Raw genomic sequence first — 19,619 nt, 5'->3', positions numbered from 1 at the left:
AGCCCGATTCCCACTGTGGCCAGTGTTTCCCTGGGGAGGGGCTATGGACCCTTCAGGGAGCCGGGTGACAGGCTGGTAACCTGCAGGGGGCAGGAGCATGAAGAATTAAAATATGTAGCACGTCTCGTGTTAAGAGAGAAATCCAGGAGGACTGGGCCCTAGAGGGTGTGCAGGGTGGGAGGGCAGCTACAACTCCCCATGGGGATGGTGGTCTGGAGGAGGGAGTGAGCCACGTGTAGATTGGGGGTGGGAGGGATCAGCAGGGTGGGTGGAACAGCTAGCACAGAGGCTCAGAGGCTTGAGTGGGCCTGGTCAGGGCGAGGGTGGCAAGGTGTGTGGCCTGAGTCGGGTGAGAGCGAGAGGGCAGGTCAGAGGAGCCTCCCAGAGCCTCTGTGAGGTCCTGGCTGTTTGTCTGGAATGAAGTGGTTTTATTCTGTTCCGGCAAACCCACAGCAGCACAACAGATCTGAGAGCGGCTTCCTCTTCCTTTCTTTGGAGAAGGGAAGAGAGCTGGGCTGTCTGGGTTCAAACCCCGGCTCCATTACCTTCCTGACCTCGCCACGCCCTCAGTTCCCCCCCCGCCCCCACAACCAGGGGGGGTAACAACAGCACCTGCGGCATGAGGCCATCCTGAGGCTTCAGCGTGCTACGGTGAGCACGCTGCAATGCTATCCTGTGTTGAATAATTTTATCATGTCTTTTAAAAAAAAATTTTTTTTTTAAATTTTTTGGTTGTGTCACGCAGCATGTGAAATCCTAATTCCCTGACCAGGGATCGAACGTGCGCTCCCTGCATTGGAAGCGCAGAGTTCCAACCATTGGACTGCCAGGGAAGTCCCTATCATGCCTTTCTTAGTAACTTCCCCTGCTACAGGGATAAGTTGACTGGCCCGAGGTCCCTGCCAATAAAGGGCAGAGTTGGTCCTGAGAATGCCGTGTCCCCACCTCCACTCCCCTGGAAACACGGCAGCACCAGGCAGCATCGTGCCCCCCACTCACCCCTTTGCCTCTCTTTTCCCGGGTGCATCATGGGACCCGCTGTCCAGATTCTCTTCTTCTCTCTTGAGCTTTCTCTGGGGATGGGGGTGCAGAAGCTGGCCTGGCTGCCCAAGGAGGGCTGTTTTGGAGCAGTTGGGTTGACTTCCTGCATAACTGCTCCCCTGATCCCTCCTTTTGGGGGCGGCTGATAGGATAATGGATTTGAGTCCACACACCTGCCTCACCGAAAGGTTTTTTTTTTTTTGAGGCTCAAAGTCAACGGTGTATTAATTAAGGGGGAACAGCTGCTACAGCAGTTCTTATGATAAGTCAGTGACAAATGGCTGTGTTTACCTTTTTCCCAAGCAGAGTCTCCGGAAGGTGGCCTGGAGCTCCTGGGTGGACGTCCACGGGCGAGATTTGTGGGGTATACCTCTCCCTCCCTCAGCCCTCAAGCTTCTTTATTGGTGCCCCCCGAGTCCGAGAGGGCCGTTTGTCACCGAGGAAGACAGGGCTGCAGCTTGCGGAGCCTTGGAAGGGACTGCGCGGAGCAGCAGAAACTTCTCAACAGTGGCCCCCACCCAATCATGCCCTCAGACCCCTTCCTCGGGCAAATCCCGCCACCCCACGCTGTTCCTTCTGAAATCAGAGTCGCTGAAAAGGGGGCTTGGCCCTTCAAAGCTGAGAAAGGGTGCAGAGTTGAGCCGAGACGCCTCGCTCGGGGCTTTTGTACCAGGCGCTCTCTACCATAAAGGAAGAGGCTGGACATTGGGGGCCTTTTGTCATTTCTTTATTTTGATCTCCCTCCTGCTGTCCAAACAGCATCACAGAAATAGAGCCTTGCGTTAACTCCCTTCTCAGCTTAAAATGAAACATGGCAGCGCGAAAATCTTGTACTGAAAACCAGAAAAAGGAAAGATGGGCTCATTTTTTTCTGAGTTGTGTTTCTGGGTCCTTGACTATCAATTTATCCACCGAGTTTCCAGCTAATGGGAGGATAGCAGGATGGCGCTCACGTACCAGTAGGACCTGTGTGGACGGGCCGGCAGGGTGGTGGAGCAGCCTTCCTCGCAGGCTGAGAAAACGAAGGCCCCGCCGCAAGGGGTGCAGACCCCCAATGCCAGCAGCTCACCCGCTGTGCCGCCAGGGTAGAGGCAGTGCTGGTGGAGAGCAGCAGGACCCCCAAAGCACTCCCAGCAAACCCCTGCCTCCACTGCAGGTGGGGGACCCCCACGTGTCCCCCGGACTGTGCTGTTCTCCCCAGTGACCGGCCCAGAGGAGACAAGTCTGCCATCTATGTCAACCTCCTGCCTCCCAGGAGACACCATCAGCTGCCAAGAGGCCTCGTCCAACCTCACCCGCCTCTTCCTTCCTCCCCCTCCCAGGGCTGGTGCTGAGCACCTCCAGGAGCCTCTGGGGCCTCGAGGAAGGCAGAAATGGGGCAGGAGGAAAGAGGCTCTATTAGCCCCCACTCCTTGCCACCCACAGGAACCAGGCATGCATCTTGCGAGTTCACCCTGCAGGGTAGGTCGTCACACCGTGTTATAAACGTGGAAACCAAGGCTCCGAGGTATGTGGTTTGCCCGAGAACCCGTCACAGGGAGGCTGCTCCCACCTTCTCTTCCAGCTGACCTCTCCCGGGCCAGCGCTTAATGACTCAGGACGTTGCCTCTCCTCACACATTGCTTTGAGGGGAGAGGAAGAGAACCACGGACGAGAAACACATCCATTTTTAATAAACAGTTTATTTATCCAACAGTTTCAGCCCTGACAGTGAAGCCTGTTGCAGTCTCTTCTTCTGGTTGGAGCCTGATTATGAGACTGTTGCGTTGCCACGGCGCCGGCGCTCGGACTCCGGCCCCGCCGATCACCCAGACATCAGTGGAAATGAGAGAGAGTATTGCTCAAATGAGAGAGACTGGCGCTTTATTAAGGAAACAAAAAATACCAATAGGACCAGAGAGAGGTGCTTAATGCCTTTTGGAGGCAGCTGTTCCGTCTCCTCGGCTCGGTCCCTCTCCCGCCCGTCGCGGACGAGAACTTGTGGAGATGCTGCTCTGATGGAGAGGCTCCCGGCCCTTAACTAATAAGGTCCCCGCGGAGGTTTCCGGAGGTCGCTCCGCCTGCTGGGGAGGCTCTGGTGGGCGGGCGAAGGTCCGCGCAGCGGGGTCGCTCCTGGTGGCCAGCAGAGGGAGGAGATGCGGCCGCACCCAGCATACTGAAACCACTGGCTGAAGTTCCCGCCAAAGTGCGCGGGGTGGGGAGGCGTGGTCGCCGTAAACGAGACAATCTTCGCCCATAGGAAGTGCGAGGATCCCCAGGTCCCGGAGCGCGATCCGGCGATGCGCCGCGGCTGCAGGCCTGGACTGGGGAGGCCGCCTCTGGTGGGGCTGCCGCCTCCGGTGGGGCTGCCCAGATGGGGCTGGCAGCGGCTCGACCCTCCTCTCCGCTCTGGGGGGCGCATCGTCGCCGACTCCAAGCTCCTCCTGGGGCAACCCTAGCTGCTCATTCCTCCCGACCTGAGGCCGCGTGTGCCCGTGGCCGCGTGTCTAGACAGTTCTCCTACAATACTTGTTCTAATTTCTAGCACCTTACCCCTCCGGGATAAGAGGCCCAATCCAGCTAGAGGACAGGCTTTCTCCCCTCACCCTTGAGCTCCCACGTAACACCCCCCGAAGGCACATGACCAAGCTGCTCCCCAACCCCTGCCGTCCCAGCCACCACCCCGACCCACCTCCCACGGGCGCGGGGCCCACCTCCCTGCCGCGTGCTCCACACACCCAGCTGCACACTTGTTCTGCAGGGGCTCATGGCTGCTGAGCTTTTATCTTTCCATGAAAAACCCTTCTCCCCTTTCTGCCAGCAAAATGGGGCAGAGAGGATCGGACCAACGCAGAGGGCAGCTGCCCACCTGGCCTTTCGAGGAAGCCCACGCTTTCCTTCTGAAAGCTCGTCTCTGAAGAGTCTCACAGAGACACCTTTGGAACCAGGGTCAGGAGGAGGGTGATAGTCAAGGCAAGTGTGAACTCAGCACCAGCAGGATGGTGGCCCTCTCACGCCCCTGGAGGGGACTGGCCGGGGACAGGCTGATTGGGAACAGGCCCCGCCCAGGGTTTATCGCTCTGAGTCAGAGAAGGAAGAGGGCTTAGTCCATCTCCACACCAGCATGTCTTCTCCGGCCACGCGGTGGGACTCTGTCTGGATCCGGGATTCGTTGGAGGCCAGGAACTCCACGGCCCGGTCCCAGACCCGCTTCATGCGTCTCCTGCAACGAGGGATGGGGGTGCAGGCTCAGCAGGCAGGCGGCGCCCTTGGCCGCTGTGCCCAGCGCTGCCGTGCCCTCTGTACAAAAGGGGGCACAAAGCTCCAAGATCCCACACAGAATTTATCTGCGGGAAGAAGAGCGGTCAGGTACTAACTTGACTCCTGCAGACGAGAGAAATTTCTTGGGCCGCCGAGATTCCTCAACATTCTCTGCTCCAAAAGCGTTCAATTAAAGTGAGCTGAAAGGGGCTGGAGCCCCCCCCCCCCCCAGGTGTCCAAGTGGGAAGACTCTTGCTGGGACCCATTACTGCTACAGCCCAGCCGGGCGGCGCCCCCCTCCAGTGCAGGCTGCATTTTAATGCCTCACGTGGGCTAATTAAAGAGTGGCCACTGGGCTGTTGAGTGCAGGCTCCACAGCACTTCAGGGGACGGGGATGAACCAGGCATCCAACCGGGGAGGCCAAGACGCTGGAGCTGCTTTTGGAACCTGAGCCACCAGGTAGGGCCCCTTCACAGACACCAGAGTTCCTGCTCTGCCGGATCCCTGGGGCCTTGCACCCCCTCGGACAGCCCCCTATTTCCTCATTCCCCCTCCAAACTAGACAGCAAGATTCCAGGGCAGTGGGGGAGGGCTGCTTTGACACCTACACTTCGATGAGCCCCGGCTTCCTGTCTGACTGCAGACCACTCCCCAGCGCCCCGCACGTGCAGAGCGAATATGGGTACGTGTGGAAGCAGGGGGTTCAGCTGGGAGTGCGCAAATGGAGGGAAACTCCCAGGGTGGCCCATGTGTCAGGAGGCAGAGTGGGGTGGTGGGGCTTTCTTCCCGGGGGGTGAGGTCCTGCTGCCAACCAAACCCCACGGCTGTTCAGCAGCCCCCACCTGGCTGGTCTGGCCCTGGCCAAACAGGTCCTGGGGGCTGAGCCCCTCACACCGGGTCCCTGAGGGGGGGGCACTGGCACTGTGTGGGGGCCACGGCCTCATCCCCAGCCCCCTTCCCAGGCTGCCCGTTACCAGGTGATTACAAGCCGCCCCCGTGTGCCTCCCTGGACAAGCTCTTCACATCTCCCCCAACCTCCCACAAGCGGGCCCTCATCCACAGGGCAGTATGCCCGCGCAGGGCCCACAGGAGCTGATGGGTCCTTACGAGTCAAGAGCTTGGCTACACTGACCGGGTGGCTGAGCCTCCTGGGCTCAGGGACAGGGTCCAGGCCCTGCGGGGCAGCTGCCCGCCTGCAGTCTCTACCGATGCACAGGAGCCGAGGTGTGGTGGCCCAAGCCCCCGATAAGCTGCAGTGCCACTTCCTGCTCTTATTAAAATGACCACGCGTGCTGCCCTTTGATGAGGGCTCAAGTGCTCCGCGCTGCCTCAGTGAGGTGGGAGGCCACCTCTCTGACACCCTGCTCCCCTTTCCTTAAGACCTGCCACTACCTAGTGGCAACACATCTTCCTTATGCATCTTGTCTTCTTTCTCCCCAGAACCAATGCTCCAGCAGGGCAGGGATTTTTGCTTCTTCCTCTCCCTGTCTCCGCATGACCCAGTAGAGTGTGGCATGCAGTAGGTGCTCAGTAAACATTTGTTGAGGAAATGAATGAATGATGACCTCTCTTCAACACAGCCCCTCTGCAAGGCAGTGGGATTATCTGTGTTACAGCTCAAACAGGGCATTACCCATGGCCACATGATGATGAATTCTGACCGGTCCAGGAATTAGGGGGGAGTCTGGATCTACCAGTGGCCTCCCCTGAGAGATGGAGGGCTGTGTGGCAGACTCATGCTGGGGACCAACAGCTAGCACAAGCCCCACACCATGGTTGGTCTGCTCTAAGCTTCCTGCCTGCCACTGTCCCGGGGGTGGGGTGGGCATGAGAGTTATTAAGCATTTTCACGTTTAAAAGGGGCCCTTAAATGCTCTACTCTTCCAGCTCCTCTTGGGGTGACCTCGACCATGATTCAAGAATAGACAAGTAACCAATTCTGACCAGTGGAGCCTCAAAGAGGTGTGTCCCCGGTGGCTTCTGGAAATGTTTTCCCTTGCTCATGAGAGCAACAGGTAGCCCATCTCTCCCCTGCTGGCTGTTGCAAGGCAGGTGTTGCTCCGGCTAGCTGCTGGCCACCATCCTGTGACCATCAGGAACTCCAGCCAGCCAACAACATCCAGAGAGCAGGACCATGAGAATCACCGAGCAATGGAATCAGAGCCCTTAATGTTCTGTGCCTGGACTTCCATTCATGGAAACCCATCAGGTCCTTCCCTGCAAAGCCCTGTGGGGAGGGGAGGGGTCGGGTCCTAGGGTTGCTCCCCAAAGCGCCACCTCTACAGAGGAGCGGGACTGTGCTTCTGTACCTCTTGTCTGCACTCTGCCTTAATAAGCTGATGGCAAGAGGTGTGGATGGCGCCCCACCTCCCGCGATCCTGGGGCTGAACTGCCCCCCTCCCCACATGACTGACTCGAGGCTCTGGGCCTCCTTCCGCGGCACTCAGTGGGGTCCGACCCGGGTCTCACCGGCTCTGTGGCGGGATCAGGGTGTCACGCACATGTAGGATGCCCACGTATGGGTAGCGCTCCATGTCCTGCTCCCAGTCCACGTAGTGGTCCTGGACCACATCTGCAGGACAGAGGGCACTATTTAGGGTGAGGACCCTCTAGCAGAAGCCAGCAGCCCTTTCACTGGGGGCCACGCACCTATAATCTTCTTCACCATCTCATACATGGCCTGCTCTTCCTCTTCCAACTTCCGCCACCGGTATTTCAGGAGGATCAGGAGCCCCCACAGAAAGGCCAAGCCTGGGAGGGAACACAGCACTGTTAATCGTGCACACCACCTTCCCCGGCCAGGCGCCCACTGGCTGTCTCACTAGGGCAGGTCACTGCGCTGGAGGCTGAGGGGGTATGAGTACCTACTGTGTGTCAGACCCAGGGCTAGCAAGCAGGAAACGAAGGACTGGGAAAAGCAGAGGGAGGACAGGCTATTAAGTGATCATCTTCCTCCCGCCGGCTGTCTCCACAGAGGCCTCCCGAGCCGTCTGGATCTCGGCTCCTCCCAACCTCATTCTGGGCTTTCATCTCCTCCCTTGTGAACCAGAACACGGCGTTTCATACATATATACATGCCGGGCCCTTTGTATTCCAGATGCTGCTGCCAATAATGACGTCTGTGCCTGCCGGCGTGGCGGAGGGAGCCGTGTGCACGCCCAGACGGCCTGTGATTTGTAACCCAGCTCTCTCTGCAGAGCTGGTGGTTTCTGTGTCACGGCCTTTGGCCTTCAGAGACACCCCGAGGCCTCTGCTCAAAGGCAGCCCCTCGTGTCGGGAGACTCTGCTTTGCCGCTCAGCACCCTGGGCCTGCCTGCTTTCACTGGGCGTCTGTAGCTCCTGAGGAGGTGCTTACATTGTTCAGGGAGTAAAATTAGGCCAAGCTCCTGCTGGGTCTCCCCCTCGGAGCGGCCTGCGGTCTGGGGTGCCGGAAAGGACAATGCCCACCTCCAGCCCAAGCCAGCACCCTCTCGGGGATGCTGATGGCCCCCGGCCCCAAATCCAGGATGTCTTCTAGTTATCTTCCTGCTCCAGCCACCCAGTCTCCAAAGGGAAAGACGACCCGGGGCAGAGGCTGACTGGTTCACCTCCTCAGTTTCGTTAGACAGACCGCAGGTTCACTAGACAGAAACGAACTCCGAGAGACCGCGTCACCCATGCCCAGAGTGTTGCTGAGCTGGGCTCCCGGGAGGCGCAGTGGGAGGGGCAGGGTGACACAGTGATGGGACTTACACCAGAAGAAAATGAGCACATTGGTGACGGCCGTGAGCAGGGCGCGGCTCAGGCGGCAGCCGACACCCATGCGGGGGCGGGCGGACTCCAGGCAGACCACCTTGTCCACCGTGGTCACCAGCTCGGACGGGTCTTCCCCTTTCAACCTGAAACAGGACACAGGGCTGTAGACACGTTCAACAGCTCTGAGGAGCCGCTGTATAAGCCTCACCATCAGCAGCAGGAGGAGGAAGGCGGGGCTTTGAGGTCTCCGCTTGCTTATAAAAAGGACTCGCTATCCTGGCTGCACTCTTTCCAGAAATTTCCCACGTTAGCTACTTAGAAAGAATAAAACTTTAAAGACGGCAGCAGGCTTGAACCCCTGCCGCTGAAGCGACGCCTCCCTCTGTTCGGCAGAAGATTAAAGTGTAAACTGGATGCCCCCCTCCCAGCACAGAGAAATGGAAATGTTTACGGAGTCACCGGCTTTGTGCAGCACGGCAAGAATGGAAACAGAGGCTGGGAGGGGGTGCCTTTCCTCGGGGATGAGGAGGCACATAAGCTGTTTACGTGCAGAGACCATGGGGTGCTGCGAGACTCAGGAGCACGAACACCGCCAGGCTCCTGGAGGCCAGACCCCAGCCCCAGAGAGGAGGCGTCAGGACGCGCAGGGACGCTGCCGACACTCCGCCTTCTGCCGGCGAGGCAACAAGCTCCTGGTCTGGATTGCACAGCCGAATGGCTGGTGCCCAAACTGTCCGGATTTCTCATGACCCACTTTTTTTTTTTCTTTAAATTTAAGTATAGTTGATTTACAACGTTGTGTTAATTTCTGCTGTACAGCGAAGTCTCACGACCCACTTCTAACACTGGTCGTGGGAGCCAGGCTCAGCTCCCCACAGGCCACCCTCCTCAATGTGAAAAGGCAGTGTCATCATTCCTCTGCGTTAGCAGCTTCAGTGCACGCTGCCAAGGATAAAATCCGTGTTTTCTGCCTTTCCAACACACAGGAAAATCGCTCAGCCACTCAGGGAAGCTTCATTTTTTTTTTTAAGCCAAAGAATTTTAATCGTGCCATGCATCCAGTTATCAAGTTTTAGGCTGAGCTGCCCGAGGGGCTTCTGCTGGATGCACTGCTGATGGAATCAGTAATTTGCGTAGATTAGAGAGGAAGAGAACAAAACCCTAGAGTGTGCTTTAACATCAGCAGCTGTAACCTGAACAGAGACCCCGACAAACCCTGAAGGGTGGGAGGGGGGGATGAAGCCAGTGTCTCTCCAGCAGGGGACTCCGGTATCAGGCAGTGGCTGGTGCCCACCCACCCCTGGGCCGAGCAGCCAGATAGGGCCTTTCAGGAGGGTGAAGGGCACGCTGTCTCTGCTAACCGTGCTCACCAGAGACAGAAACAGGTGGAACTGCCCAGCTGGAATAAAACCCAGTCTTTCCTTTTGCAATTTCCATACTGAACGAAACCAACATTCAGAATCATTTCATCTACAAATGAAAACTAGCACCAAGGAAAGGAAGTGCAAAAAAATGCCATCTCCAGCAAACTGTGCGGGGCCCGTGAAGGAAAGGGGCACAGACTGAGTTACCTGAAACAGGTTTAGCTGGACTGCCAGGCGATCACCCTGACACCTGGATTTTTGTGTCTCATTTTGAAACTGCTCCTTACACTGCATTCCTAATGCCTCTCCTTCCGCTGCCCAGCTTCAGGCCTGGCCCAAGATGACTTGGCTGGGAGACCTGCCCTCTACCTCCCGGCCTGAGACACCTTGATGGGCGATGACAGGGCCTCAGGTGCTTCCGGACGCCCCGCCCACACTCACCAGATGCCCACGTCCTTGTTACTGTTCAGTATCCAGGTCAGTGCGGCTTCAAACTTGGCGGAGGAGCTGCCGGTCACATTCTGTGGGAGGGGGTGGGAGATTAGTCCTCCATCTGGGCGGAGCAGTTGGAGCGATATTATTCTGCTGCTAGATTAAGGAAGCCCTCTCCATGTCCTCCGACTGCCCCAAAGCCCTGTTCTGCTAAATGCCCAGCAAGCTGGCAGGAAGGAAGTCTGTAGCTGACGATACCAGGGAAGAGGCTATAACCAGAGCAGGTGATGTGGAAGCACACACAGGAAAACAATGCAGGTCTGAGACAGCAGAAGCATGTAATTTTCTCAAGGACTGAAGCACCAGGCCAGAGAGCTGGCAGCTCATCTGCAGTGAGATGAAAGAGTGTCGGGGTGGGGGCCCTGCAGCCAGTCCCGGCTGTGTGGCCTTCGGCAAGTCCCTCCCCTCTCTAGGCCCCAGGTTCCTCATCTGTGAAATGAAAATTGGACGAGGTGACCCCTTAGGTTTCTGCCAGTTCCAAAAATCTGTAATTCTGTCATCCTGAGGCCACACCGAAAATCAAATGGACTCAGAGCAACCCAGACGGTAATCCTGAGGGGAGAGAATGACAGGTTAAATGTCTTAAGGCTGCTGAGAAGGGGGGAAGAATGAGTCAAAGGAAGGGCAAGTCACAGGGCCACTTAAAGAAGGGGCAGCGGCAGCAGCCCACACCGCTGGTCAGGGAGCAGCAGGTCAGGAACGAGCTGCGGCAGGCCTGGCTCTGGCTCACCGCTCACCTTGGGCCCAGTCACCCCATCATTGCCTTAACTTAAGGTAGCCTAACACTCAACTGAGTTAAAACAATTTTTTTTTTAAAAAAGAGAAAGCAAACACAAAACAAAAAGGGGAAAAAAAAAAAACGCAGGGCTTGAGAGATCAATACAAAAGCACCAGGACCTCCCGGGAACGGAGCGCACTGCAGCCTACTTACTGCTATATATTCCTGGGCTTCCATTACAGGAATGCATTTGCTTTTTAGCTTCTCTGGATTTCCACATTCAAAATTACCTAGGAGGGAAAAAACACACTTTCAAATACAAAGAAGAGGTGAAAAAGATTTACCCTGAAACCAACTAAAAACTGCAGCAAAAAATCAAGCCATCAGCTCTGATGTGGAACATGTGGCCCGGCGGCTCCAGGTTCTGTGGGGCATCTTCACTCTGCAGCAAGATCAAAAGCCACTTAGCTTGGATCGATTCCAGATCATTAAAACCTGACCTGCAAAGCAGTGCAGTGATTTGCATTAAATGACTAAAAAGCTGCCCAATAACAAGGTCTGTTTGCAACTGATCCCTAAAAGGATCAGACAGGCAGCTTCGGAAGGCACTGGGATGGCACTATAAATAAACGCAGCCTAGGAAAAAAGCAAGGCAGGGAGGCTGTTGCATTGCAAGGATTTTGACCCATGACACAGGCAGGTGACCTAGAATGCCAGGTTTTGAGGGGCCCTAGGGAGGGATGTCCAAAATGCTCCATGGAAGAAGGGGTGTCTATGTGCTGGGGCCCCGATATGGTGCTCCAAAGCTCTCTTCTGAGCACCCTGGGTGGCTGGCTCCCATCTAGGATGGAGCTGGGAGCCTCCCCCTTAGTCCTGCCCAGGCTCCCAGGCCTGGCCCAAGGCCCAGCCCCTCTGAAAAGCCCCCAGCCCTAGGGGCCTCTTGTTTAGCCAAATCGGCTGGACTTGGGGCCCTGCCACAGCCCTCGGCTCTTGATTACCCACGGCGGCTCACTCACCAGGTGCTGCTTCACCACTAAGCCCCTTGGAAGCAGGGACAGTGCAGGGCTGGGGCCGTACAAGATCCTCCACCCCCATACACGGCCTGACTGCCCTTGACCTGGCACAGCCTGGGGGCTGCGATGGCCAGCCTGTGTGTGTGCTGGGGAGGGAGTGGCTGAAGATAATATTTAAAAAATCTTGAGAATGAACTGAAGCCTGCCCCTCACCCCCTAACACAGCCAAATCCTCCTATTTCAAAGTTGATCTCGTCCTTCTGGGTCCCCTGAGAATCAGCTGGCTTCTCCCGTGCTCCTGCCCCACCCAGATCACCCTGCCCTGCTTAGGCCTTCCAGGACCACTGCCAAGGTCTCCTGGTTTCCTCCTCTCCCCTTTCTCATCCATGTTTGGTCAACAAAGCTTTAAAATGATTCTGCTTGAATTGCCACTGCTCCACTCAGACTGCTGGCACAGCTGCCTCCCTGGCACCTGGCTCTCCGTCCATCACCCCCTGCTCAGAAGCCTTCCCGGCCCTCACTGCCTTCAGAAGGGACTCCCAGTGGCCTGGCAACCATGGCCAGCCAGGGTGGGACTCAACTGGCCTTTCCAAATTCCATTCCCTCTGTTTCTCCTTCCTCGTGAAGTGGCTTCCATCTCTGACCCTACAATTTCCTGCCTCTCTGGCCCCACCTTTCCCCCACAAATACGTAACTAATCCCACCCGGGCTTCAAGGCCTGGCACAGATGCCACCTCCCCTGTGACGCTTTCCTGACTACTCTGGCTAAAAGGCATTGTGCCTCCCAGAAGTTCTGGCCTCTTGGTTCTCATCCAATGGTGTTTTATACCACTCAGTGGTCAGGGGGGTAGGTAGCCTATCTCTTCTACTAGACCACAGGCAGCCTGTGGGCAGGATTCTGGGCTGAATCGCCTTGTGTCCTGCAAAGGCCAGCCAGTGCCCTGTCCATAGCTGACCTCCAGCAGGAGGTGGGGGGAGGGAGTATGGCTGAGTACAGAGCCTGCACGGCCCTGCGGCCTGTCTCACTGAGACACATACCCTCAGGGCTGCCCCTGCCTGGCTTGTGGGAAGACAGTGGGTACTAGGCCCCTTGATGGCATGAGCCAGGACCACACAAGGAGGGTGGGATGGAGGAGAACTGTCTACTAGGATCCACGGTTTAAGAGCAGAGCTTCTCGACTTTATATCCTGGGGGACTTAGTAAAATTCAGACTTTGATTCAATAAGTTTGAGATGGGACTAAGATTCTGCATTTCCAGTAAGCTCTCAGGTGACACTGATGTTGCTGGACCTTGGACCACAATTGAGTCACAAAGGTTTCAAACACCCCCTCAGGCCAGAATTTATATGCCAAGCACCTGGGCCACAGATGACTGTGATGCTCTGAGCCCCAACTCCTACCTCTCCTCCGAGGAGCTCTCAGAAGCCTCCCTGACCACCCCAGTCTCCCAGCAGTCAGGAGGGAGGAGGTGGCAGAGCTGAGACCCACAAGACTGGCCCTGAGGACTGAGGGCCCAGTACAAGTCCACCCAACCTTGACTTCCCGGCGACAGCCTTAGACAAGGGTTGGCCCTACAGGTGAGAGGCGCCCCTTGAACCTCCCACAGACTGACGTCTGGTTCTCGAGTCGAGTACACTTAACACAGGCACAAGCCCTGAGCCGTCACCCACGTCATCAGTGATGTGGAGAGCCTCCTGGATGCCAGGTGTCAGGCAGGACACAGCATAATGCAGGTGCCATCTCTGGCCTCAAGGAACATGTTTACCAAAGAAAACAGTGGGGGAGACTTCTGGATGGAGGAGATTTCAGGGGGGCATCTAGAGAACAGCACTTGGCTTTCATTTGGTTAAGAAAAGACAGACCCAAGATCATTCAGTCAGATGGGGAGACGGAGGCCCTGAGATGTCAGGGACTTGTCTGGTGTCCCACAGCCAGATGGGGACATGGGACACCAGGGCCCAGGAGGGCGGGCCGGGCCTGAAGGTGCTTGGCCCACCGCTCAGACCGCTCCACCTGCAGAGGCCTCTACACCGAGCTGGGCCGACCACCTGGTACAGGGAGGCCCTCCAGGTTGGGGGACCCAGACTCTGAGAATACCTGAGGCCTGGGCCCTTCCAGTGCAACACGGACCCCCAGAACATTAGGTGGGGGGCATCCCAGAGAAGGGGGCACATCTGCTAAAAGGCCTATGCACGTGCCAGGACCCCTGGGATCCTTCAGGAACCTATGCGTTTTGCCCAGATGCAAGGCTTAAACAAGATGCGTCTGTGGGGAGGCAGGGAAGGGGAGACTGGGCTTCTGAGCGTGTCTTCTGGGAGATGACACGGCATCTCAGCCCACAACCCACTCTTGAGGAGTCTTGGGCCTCGGGAGACCTACTCACCCGCTTGGATGGCCAGGAAGTTGTACAGCTCGTGCAGCACCTCCAGCAAGGCCGCCTTCTGCTTGGCCTGACAGAACTGGAAGGGCACGGGACAAGCGGTCAGCAAGGAGGGGTGGGTGAGGCGGCCCTGTCTGTCTGATTTTACCTGTTCAGCTACACCGTCAAGGACTCAACAGCAAGGTACACCTCATACTTTAAAACAACAATGACAACAAATTCTGCAAAGGGGTGGGCCCAGGGATAGGGCCGATAAATACTGGGTTAACTGACTGAAAAGAACACGATAAAAGCAGAGGCAGATGGACAGCAGACACAGTAACTAGGGGTCCACCATCCTGGAGGCTCCTGGGCCTCTGCCCCGTGGTCCCCGTTGGAATAAAGGCCATTGGTGGGGCCGTGGAGCAGGGGCGGTGTGGTTGTGGGGAAATGCAGGAGCCCAGCCTCCTCAGAGGGAAGAGCAAACGCTGCACGATGCAGTCTGGTCTCCCCCGTGGGCCATTCCTGTCCGTTTCTGGAGAGCCAAGTGTCTACAATCTGCCTGTGGATTGTCTACTTTGTGGATTATCTGATGCAAATGTTTAATCTTAGACTGCGTTTCCCTGGAAATGGAAAATTTCGAGCAATCTTGCAACTGTAGGGAGAAAATAAATGTCACCTGTCTGAGAAAATCAGAATATCTGCACATCTACTCCTTCAGCACCTGTAACAGTGGGGACACCGTTTTGCTAGACTTACTGGATGTGGAACATTTAAAAAAGACCGCTCTTCCTTGAGAGTGGACGACAGACCGGGTGCCATGCCGAGTGGTCTATATGTGAGGGAGCACTGTATCCTCGCTGCACTCCTCACTGTACCCCAATTTCTCAGGCGAGGGGTCCAAGGTTTAGAGACCTTAAGTGGGCCACCAAGAACCCACAGTTCATAGTAGATGGTGGAGCCACTTGGAGTGTGGCCAGTCGACTCCAAGCCCCCACCCCTCGAACTCCAGGCCTCTTCTGGGTTGTCACTGGGCAGAGACCTGCACTGGAAGTGGAAAGTCTGGGTTCTGGACCTGGCTCTGCAGCTACAGAAGGAACCAAGGTCGTCTTCCTTCTCGGGGCTCATTTGTTGCCCTGATCTAATTTGGTTTCTAACAGTCTCAGAGACCAAGATTTGTCCCTTCACATGGCCTAAAGACCCTAAATGCCTTTACAAGGTATGAAATGATGCGACCAAGATTTAGGCACATGACTATAAATGTCCAGAAACAACGGACGTGCCTCCTAGTAGAGTTAGAAACCCCAACTACTTTTTAAATGCTATTTAACAATATGGGAAAAGTTGATAAATAAGTGTCAAATGTAACTAAATACACAGAGATCCCAATTCTACAGACACACATACACAGAGAGATAAGGTGAGAAGGAAATGCTCCCAAAACGTTAACGGTGATTATCTCTAGGTCTCAGAATCACGAGCGATTTTTGTCACATTTTTCAAATTTTCTAAATATCTATTATTGTTGCAACCAGGAAAAAAAAAAAAAGCAGTAGCAATTAATACTGTTCCAAACTCACAGACATTTAGGCAAAGCAGGGCTGATATCACCTAAAGGACAGAAGGTACCAGACAACGAGACAGCCCGATTAAGACAACACACCCGCTCCCAGCCCATCCCCAGGGTTTCAGCAGGACAAAGGCAGAAAGAAAAACAGAGTCACAGTCAGCTGAGAAGGGAAAGAATACGTGTATCTGAAACCCAAATGCCCCTCTGGGTTCTGGGTGAGCTTGAGCCACACAAGGAATGAGACTCAGCAAGAAACTCACCCAAGCTGAGAAGCACCTCCCAACCCGCCTGTTCCTGTGTCCACCCACCATGAAGGCCAAGGGTACCCCATAAAATCTCAGCTCAACAGAGCCCAACACTGCAACAGAAGGGAGCCTGTGATGTCGTGGCGCAGGCCCTGCCTGTCTGTGCTCGCTGAGCAAGTCTTTAGCGAGGACCTGGATGGTGCCCGACTGGCTCACTCAGGTGGGGCCGGGTGCGTCCAGCGCAGAGGAGCACCCCGGAGCTTATCTGTCATTCCGTCTTGGGCCTGATACACTCAGAGGTGTGAAGGACCAAGAGACAGAAACCAGGGAACCCGTTTCTAAATAAAAGACAAATGAAACTAACATCACCAGAGAAGTCTTACAGAAAAAGTATTTTTGGTCCCTGTTTTTGTTTTCAGCCTTCAAAATTCTAGTTTCCCCTTCTGGCCATTTTCTGGGCCACTTCCTTCAATCATCACCTGCAGTTTTTATGATAGAAGGCAGATTATAATTATGATGAGTCTGTTTTTACAAAACAACAGGGAAGCAAAGACATCTGGTGGATGAAAGCAATAAATACGTGTAATAAAAACACCCCCCAAATACGACACAGCAGAAGCCAAAGGGAAATAAAACCGGTTGTCTGCGTCAGGATGCCCCTTCGTTAACACAGGTAAGAGAGTCAACGCAGGGGCCTGGAAATGACCGTGGGTGGTTACTTTCCCAGCCCCCAGGCTGCCAGAGATGTGCACTCAGGGCTCAGGGAGGCAAGGCGTTGCACACTTAATAATGAGACTACTAAGTCGTGCCCTCTGGCAGCACGAGGCTCCTCCTGGCAGGATTTATGACCTGAAAATGTACTGCCTCGTATCTTCCCCAGACTACCACCTGTACCAGAGCACCCCGGCTCCTCGGTAATGCTGCTTTCATGACTCGTAAATGGATGGGGCTGCTCACCTTCCCCAAATATTATTTGTAGGGAACATTAAAGCTTCATAAAACAAATCTATAGACTAAGAGGGCTAACTCCACTTCAGATGTGTTTAAAACACCTCCCTGATGACGTTTCAGATCAGAACAGCATTTTCAGAGCCACAGACGTACAACTGGAGAATGTGGAATTGAGAACCTGGCCTCCTGATGCTTAAAAAGCTGCCAGCCCTTCCTCCTGAAGCGAGGGGAGCTTGTGAGGTCCCTCGACCACAACCTACTGCATCCCCCCACATCGACTTAGGCAGAAGATTAAAGTCCTTAATGCCGTGACTGATGGGAGAGTTCCCGTGACAAGCCGGGGGCTGGATCTTGGAAGGTCAATTCTGTTTCAAGTACTCCTTCACTGCCACAATTGAGTCTGACACATACATCAGGGAACACTATATGACTCTGATACATTACAGGAAGCACTCCTGAAAGCGATCCTATTATGATCTTTTTGTGGGCAAGTTTACCTCCTGATAGAGGCCAACATCCTTGGGAGGAAGAACAAAAGCTAGAGAAACTCAAACTCACCTCATCTGTTTTTGTCTCACAGTCCACTGGCAACAATTTCACTGAGACCAAGAAAAGAAACAGAGGAAATTAAAAGTGCGGGTTGTGGGAAAGGGTACAAAAAGGGATCACTCTCAAAATTCAGGGTAAGTAAAACATTACCAACATAAGCGGGGGGTGATTAGAAAGATGTCATCTAAATGAGGCATTTTAAAAATGCGGACAGTAAGAAACGTAAGGGGTTCTCGGTCTTGGATTAGGGACTAGTACAGTTGTGTTCTAATCCCAGGGGAAAATGATTAGCCACAGGATACTAGATAACTATTCACTTAACCACTCTGAACCTGTTTCTTCATCATAACATGGTGTCACTAAAGCCTTCTTGCTTAACTCAGACTTAGTCTCAAACAAGACAACACATATGATGGTTTTATAAATTGTACACGCTATGTTAAACAGGGATTAATGCTATCACGGGAGGGGAATTCCAGGTAAATCCCAGTATCTATCCAGGAGCTATTGTCTTAAAGCATCTCAGCAGTAAATACCACAGTATACCGTTTTTTGATGTCACCAATGTAAACAGTTATAGTTAGTACCAGTATGGTACCATGACACTCCTGGGACTGCTTAATTTCTCTAACAGGTGGGTTAAACTGCTCTCATAGTCAAGAAATTATTTGGGTGTGTGCACGAGCCTGGGATCCTCGTGCCCACAGACTTGTTCATACACCCAAATATCCATCCGCTGCAACAGCTAAGACATAATTTAGCCTTTCCCTGCATTTTGGCTGTTCCTGCTAGGCGTGGAAAGATGTGGCCTGGGCTAGAGGCTGGGAATAGTATTAATCACAATCATTCTTTGCAAAGAATATTAAAAGTCAGTGAACTAGAGTCATTTTATACTTAAATTTATAAGGAAATGGTCTTTGTGCTGTTTCCTATTAGCCTAGAGCCCAGAATTATGGAAGAAGCAAATTTTCCTTTTAGGAAACACGAACCCTTAACTATTCGTTAACATACTGTATCCTGCAGACTTCTTGTTGGCATGTCTTATCACGGAACTATCTGTGGACAGAAGCATGGCTAGGAACATCCTTGAGTCACGGGACCCTCTCTTTTAACACACCCCAAGAAGGTGCGGCAGTGAAAAATGCCATCATTTACATCAGTTTAAACTCTTTAAAAGGCTCTTCCACACCTGTCTCAGAGGCAGGGCTAGTATAATCCTTTGACAAATGAGGGTCCTGTGGTCCAAAGAAGTGGAGTATGTGGCCTTTTTGGTGCTGCGAAGTTGGGACCCCAACCTGAGCCTATCTGTGAGCCGTGACACCTGGGGTGCCTTCAAACGGGCACTAATGTGTGAAAGAGCAAGAAATCAAAAGGAAAGAAAGAACTCAAAAGCAATGGGGGGGGGGACTTTAGAGGGGTGTGTCAGAGGGCTTTCTCTGGAGAGGGAGAATAAAAATGACCACAGAAAGATTGCTTCCAGCACGTGGTTGAAAGGAAGATTAGTAGGGAGAGCTAGGGCAGAAAATGAGAATAGGACAAAGTTAAGGAATCCCAGCCTCTCCTCCCATAACTGGAGAAAAAAAAGTCAAAGTCTGGAAGGAAGAAGATGGCCAGAGACATCTAACAAGGCCCGGGAGTGTTCAGCCTGGTGCTGAGAGGACCGGGGCGGAGGGGTGGGGGTGGGGGCGGATTATCCGGGTGGACACACGCGCGCTCAAGGCCCTCCCCTGCGCCGGCCCGGGACGTACTGTTGTCCTCCGCCTCCTGCGGCGCCGAGGGCTTGCCCATCTTCACCCAGAGGATGCCCAGGAAGACGAGCAGCAGCCCCAGGCTGGCCCAGAGCAAGAGCCGGGAGAGGTAGCGCTCCAGCCGCCGCCCCACCTCGGGCCGGGCCCGCGCCGCGCCCGCCTGGCCCGCTCTCGTCGCCCGCAGGCCCGGACGCGGGTCGGGGCCGAGGAGGGCGGAGGACGGCCGCACCGGGGCCGGGGACGAGGCCCACCACCGACGGACTCCGTGGCCGGGACCCGGCGCGGCCCTGTCGAGTGGCCGGCAGTCCTCGTCCTCCTCGGAGCTGCCCCGGACCGAGGCGCGGCGTCTGAGCGGCGCGGGGCGGGGAGGGTAGGCGAGGCCGCGGCTCCTGGACCAGGAAGCGGTGGAGGCCCCGATGTCGCCGTAGGCCCCAGAGGTCGCGTAGGCCGGGCCCGAGGCCGGCGGGGAGAGCCAGGGCTCCGACCGCAGGGAGGAAGCGGCGGGCCGGGCGCGAAGCGGAGCCTCCTCGCGCAGCCGAGCCTCCTCCCGCAGCCGCTCCTCGCCCCTTGCCCGGGCCTCCTCCCGCAGCCG

General features: G+C 55.2%; 1 protein-coding gene across 1 annotated transcript in view; it reads right to left on the bottom strand.

The window, feature by feature from the left end:
* Positions 1–2,478: 2,478 nt before the first annotated feature.
* The window catches only part of LEMD2 (LEM domain containing 2), a 17,501-nt gene continuing 360 nt past the window's right edge, over positions 2,479–19,619 (bottom strand). Inside the window, exons 1-9 of the mRNA XM_029243379.1 lie at positions 19,028–19,619; positions 17,289–17,329; positions 13,989–14,064; positions 10,805–10,881; positions 9,823–9,902; positions 8,015–8,160; positions 6,932–7,033; positions 6,752–6,854; positions 2,479–4,243 (exon numbers count right to left, since the gene is read on the bottom strand). The exon at positions 19,028–19,619 is cut by the window's right edge and continues 360 nt beyond it. Coding sequence (XP_029099212.1) covers positions 4,093–4,243; positions 6,752–6,854; positions 6,932–7,033; positions 8,015–8,160; positions 9,823–9,902; positions 10,805–10,881; positions 13,989–14,064; positions 17,289–17,329; positions 19,028–19,619 — 1,368 coding nt within the window. The 3' untranslated portion in view covers positions 2,479–4,092. The remainder of the gene's footprint in view (positions 4,244–6,751; positions 6,855–6,931; positions 7,034–8,014; positions 8,161–9,822; positions 9,903–10,804; positions 10,882–13,988; positions 14,065–17,288; positions 17,330–19,027) is intronic.

This window comes from Monodon monoceros, unplaced genomic scaffold (genome assembly GCF_005190385.1).
Source record: "Monodon monoceros isolate NGI ecotype Baffin Bay Population unplaced genomic scaffold, NGI_Narwhal_1 Super_Scaffold_3, whole genome shotgun sequence".
Lineage (NCBI taxonomy): Eukaryota > Metazoa > Chordata > Mammalia > Artiodactyla > Monodontidae > Monodon > Monodon monoceros.
The sequence above is the reverse complement of the archived record's forward strand: the minus strand, read 5'-3'. Positions and strand labels throughout refer to the sequence as shown.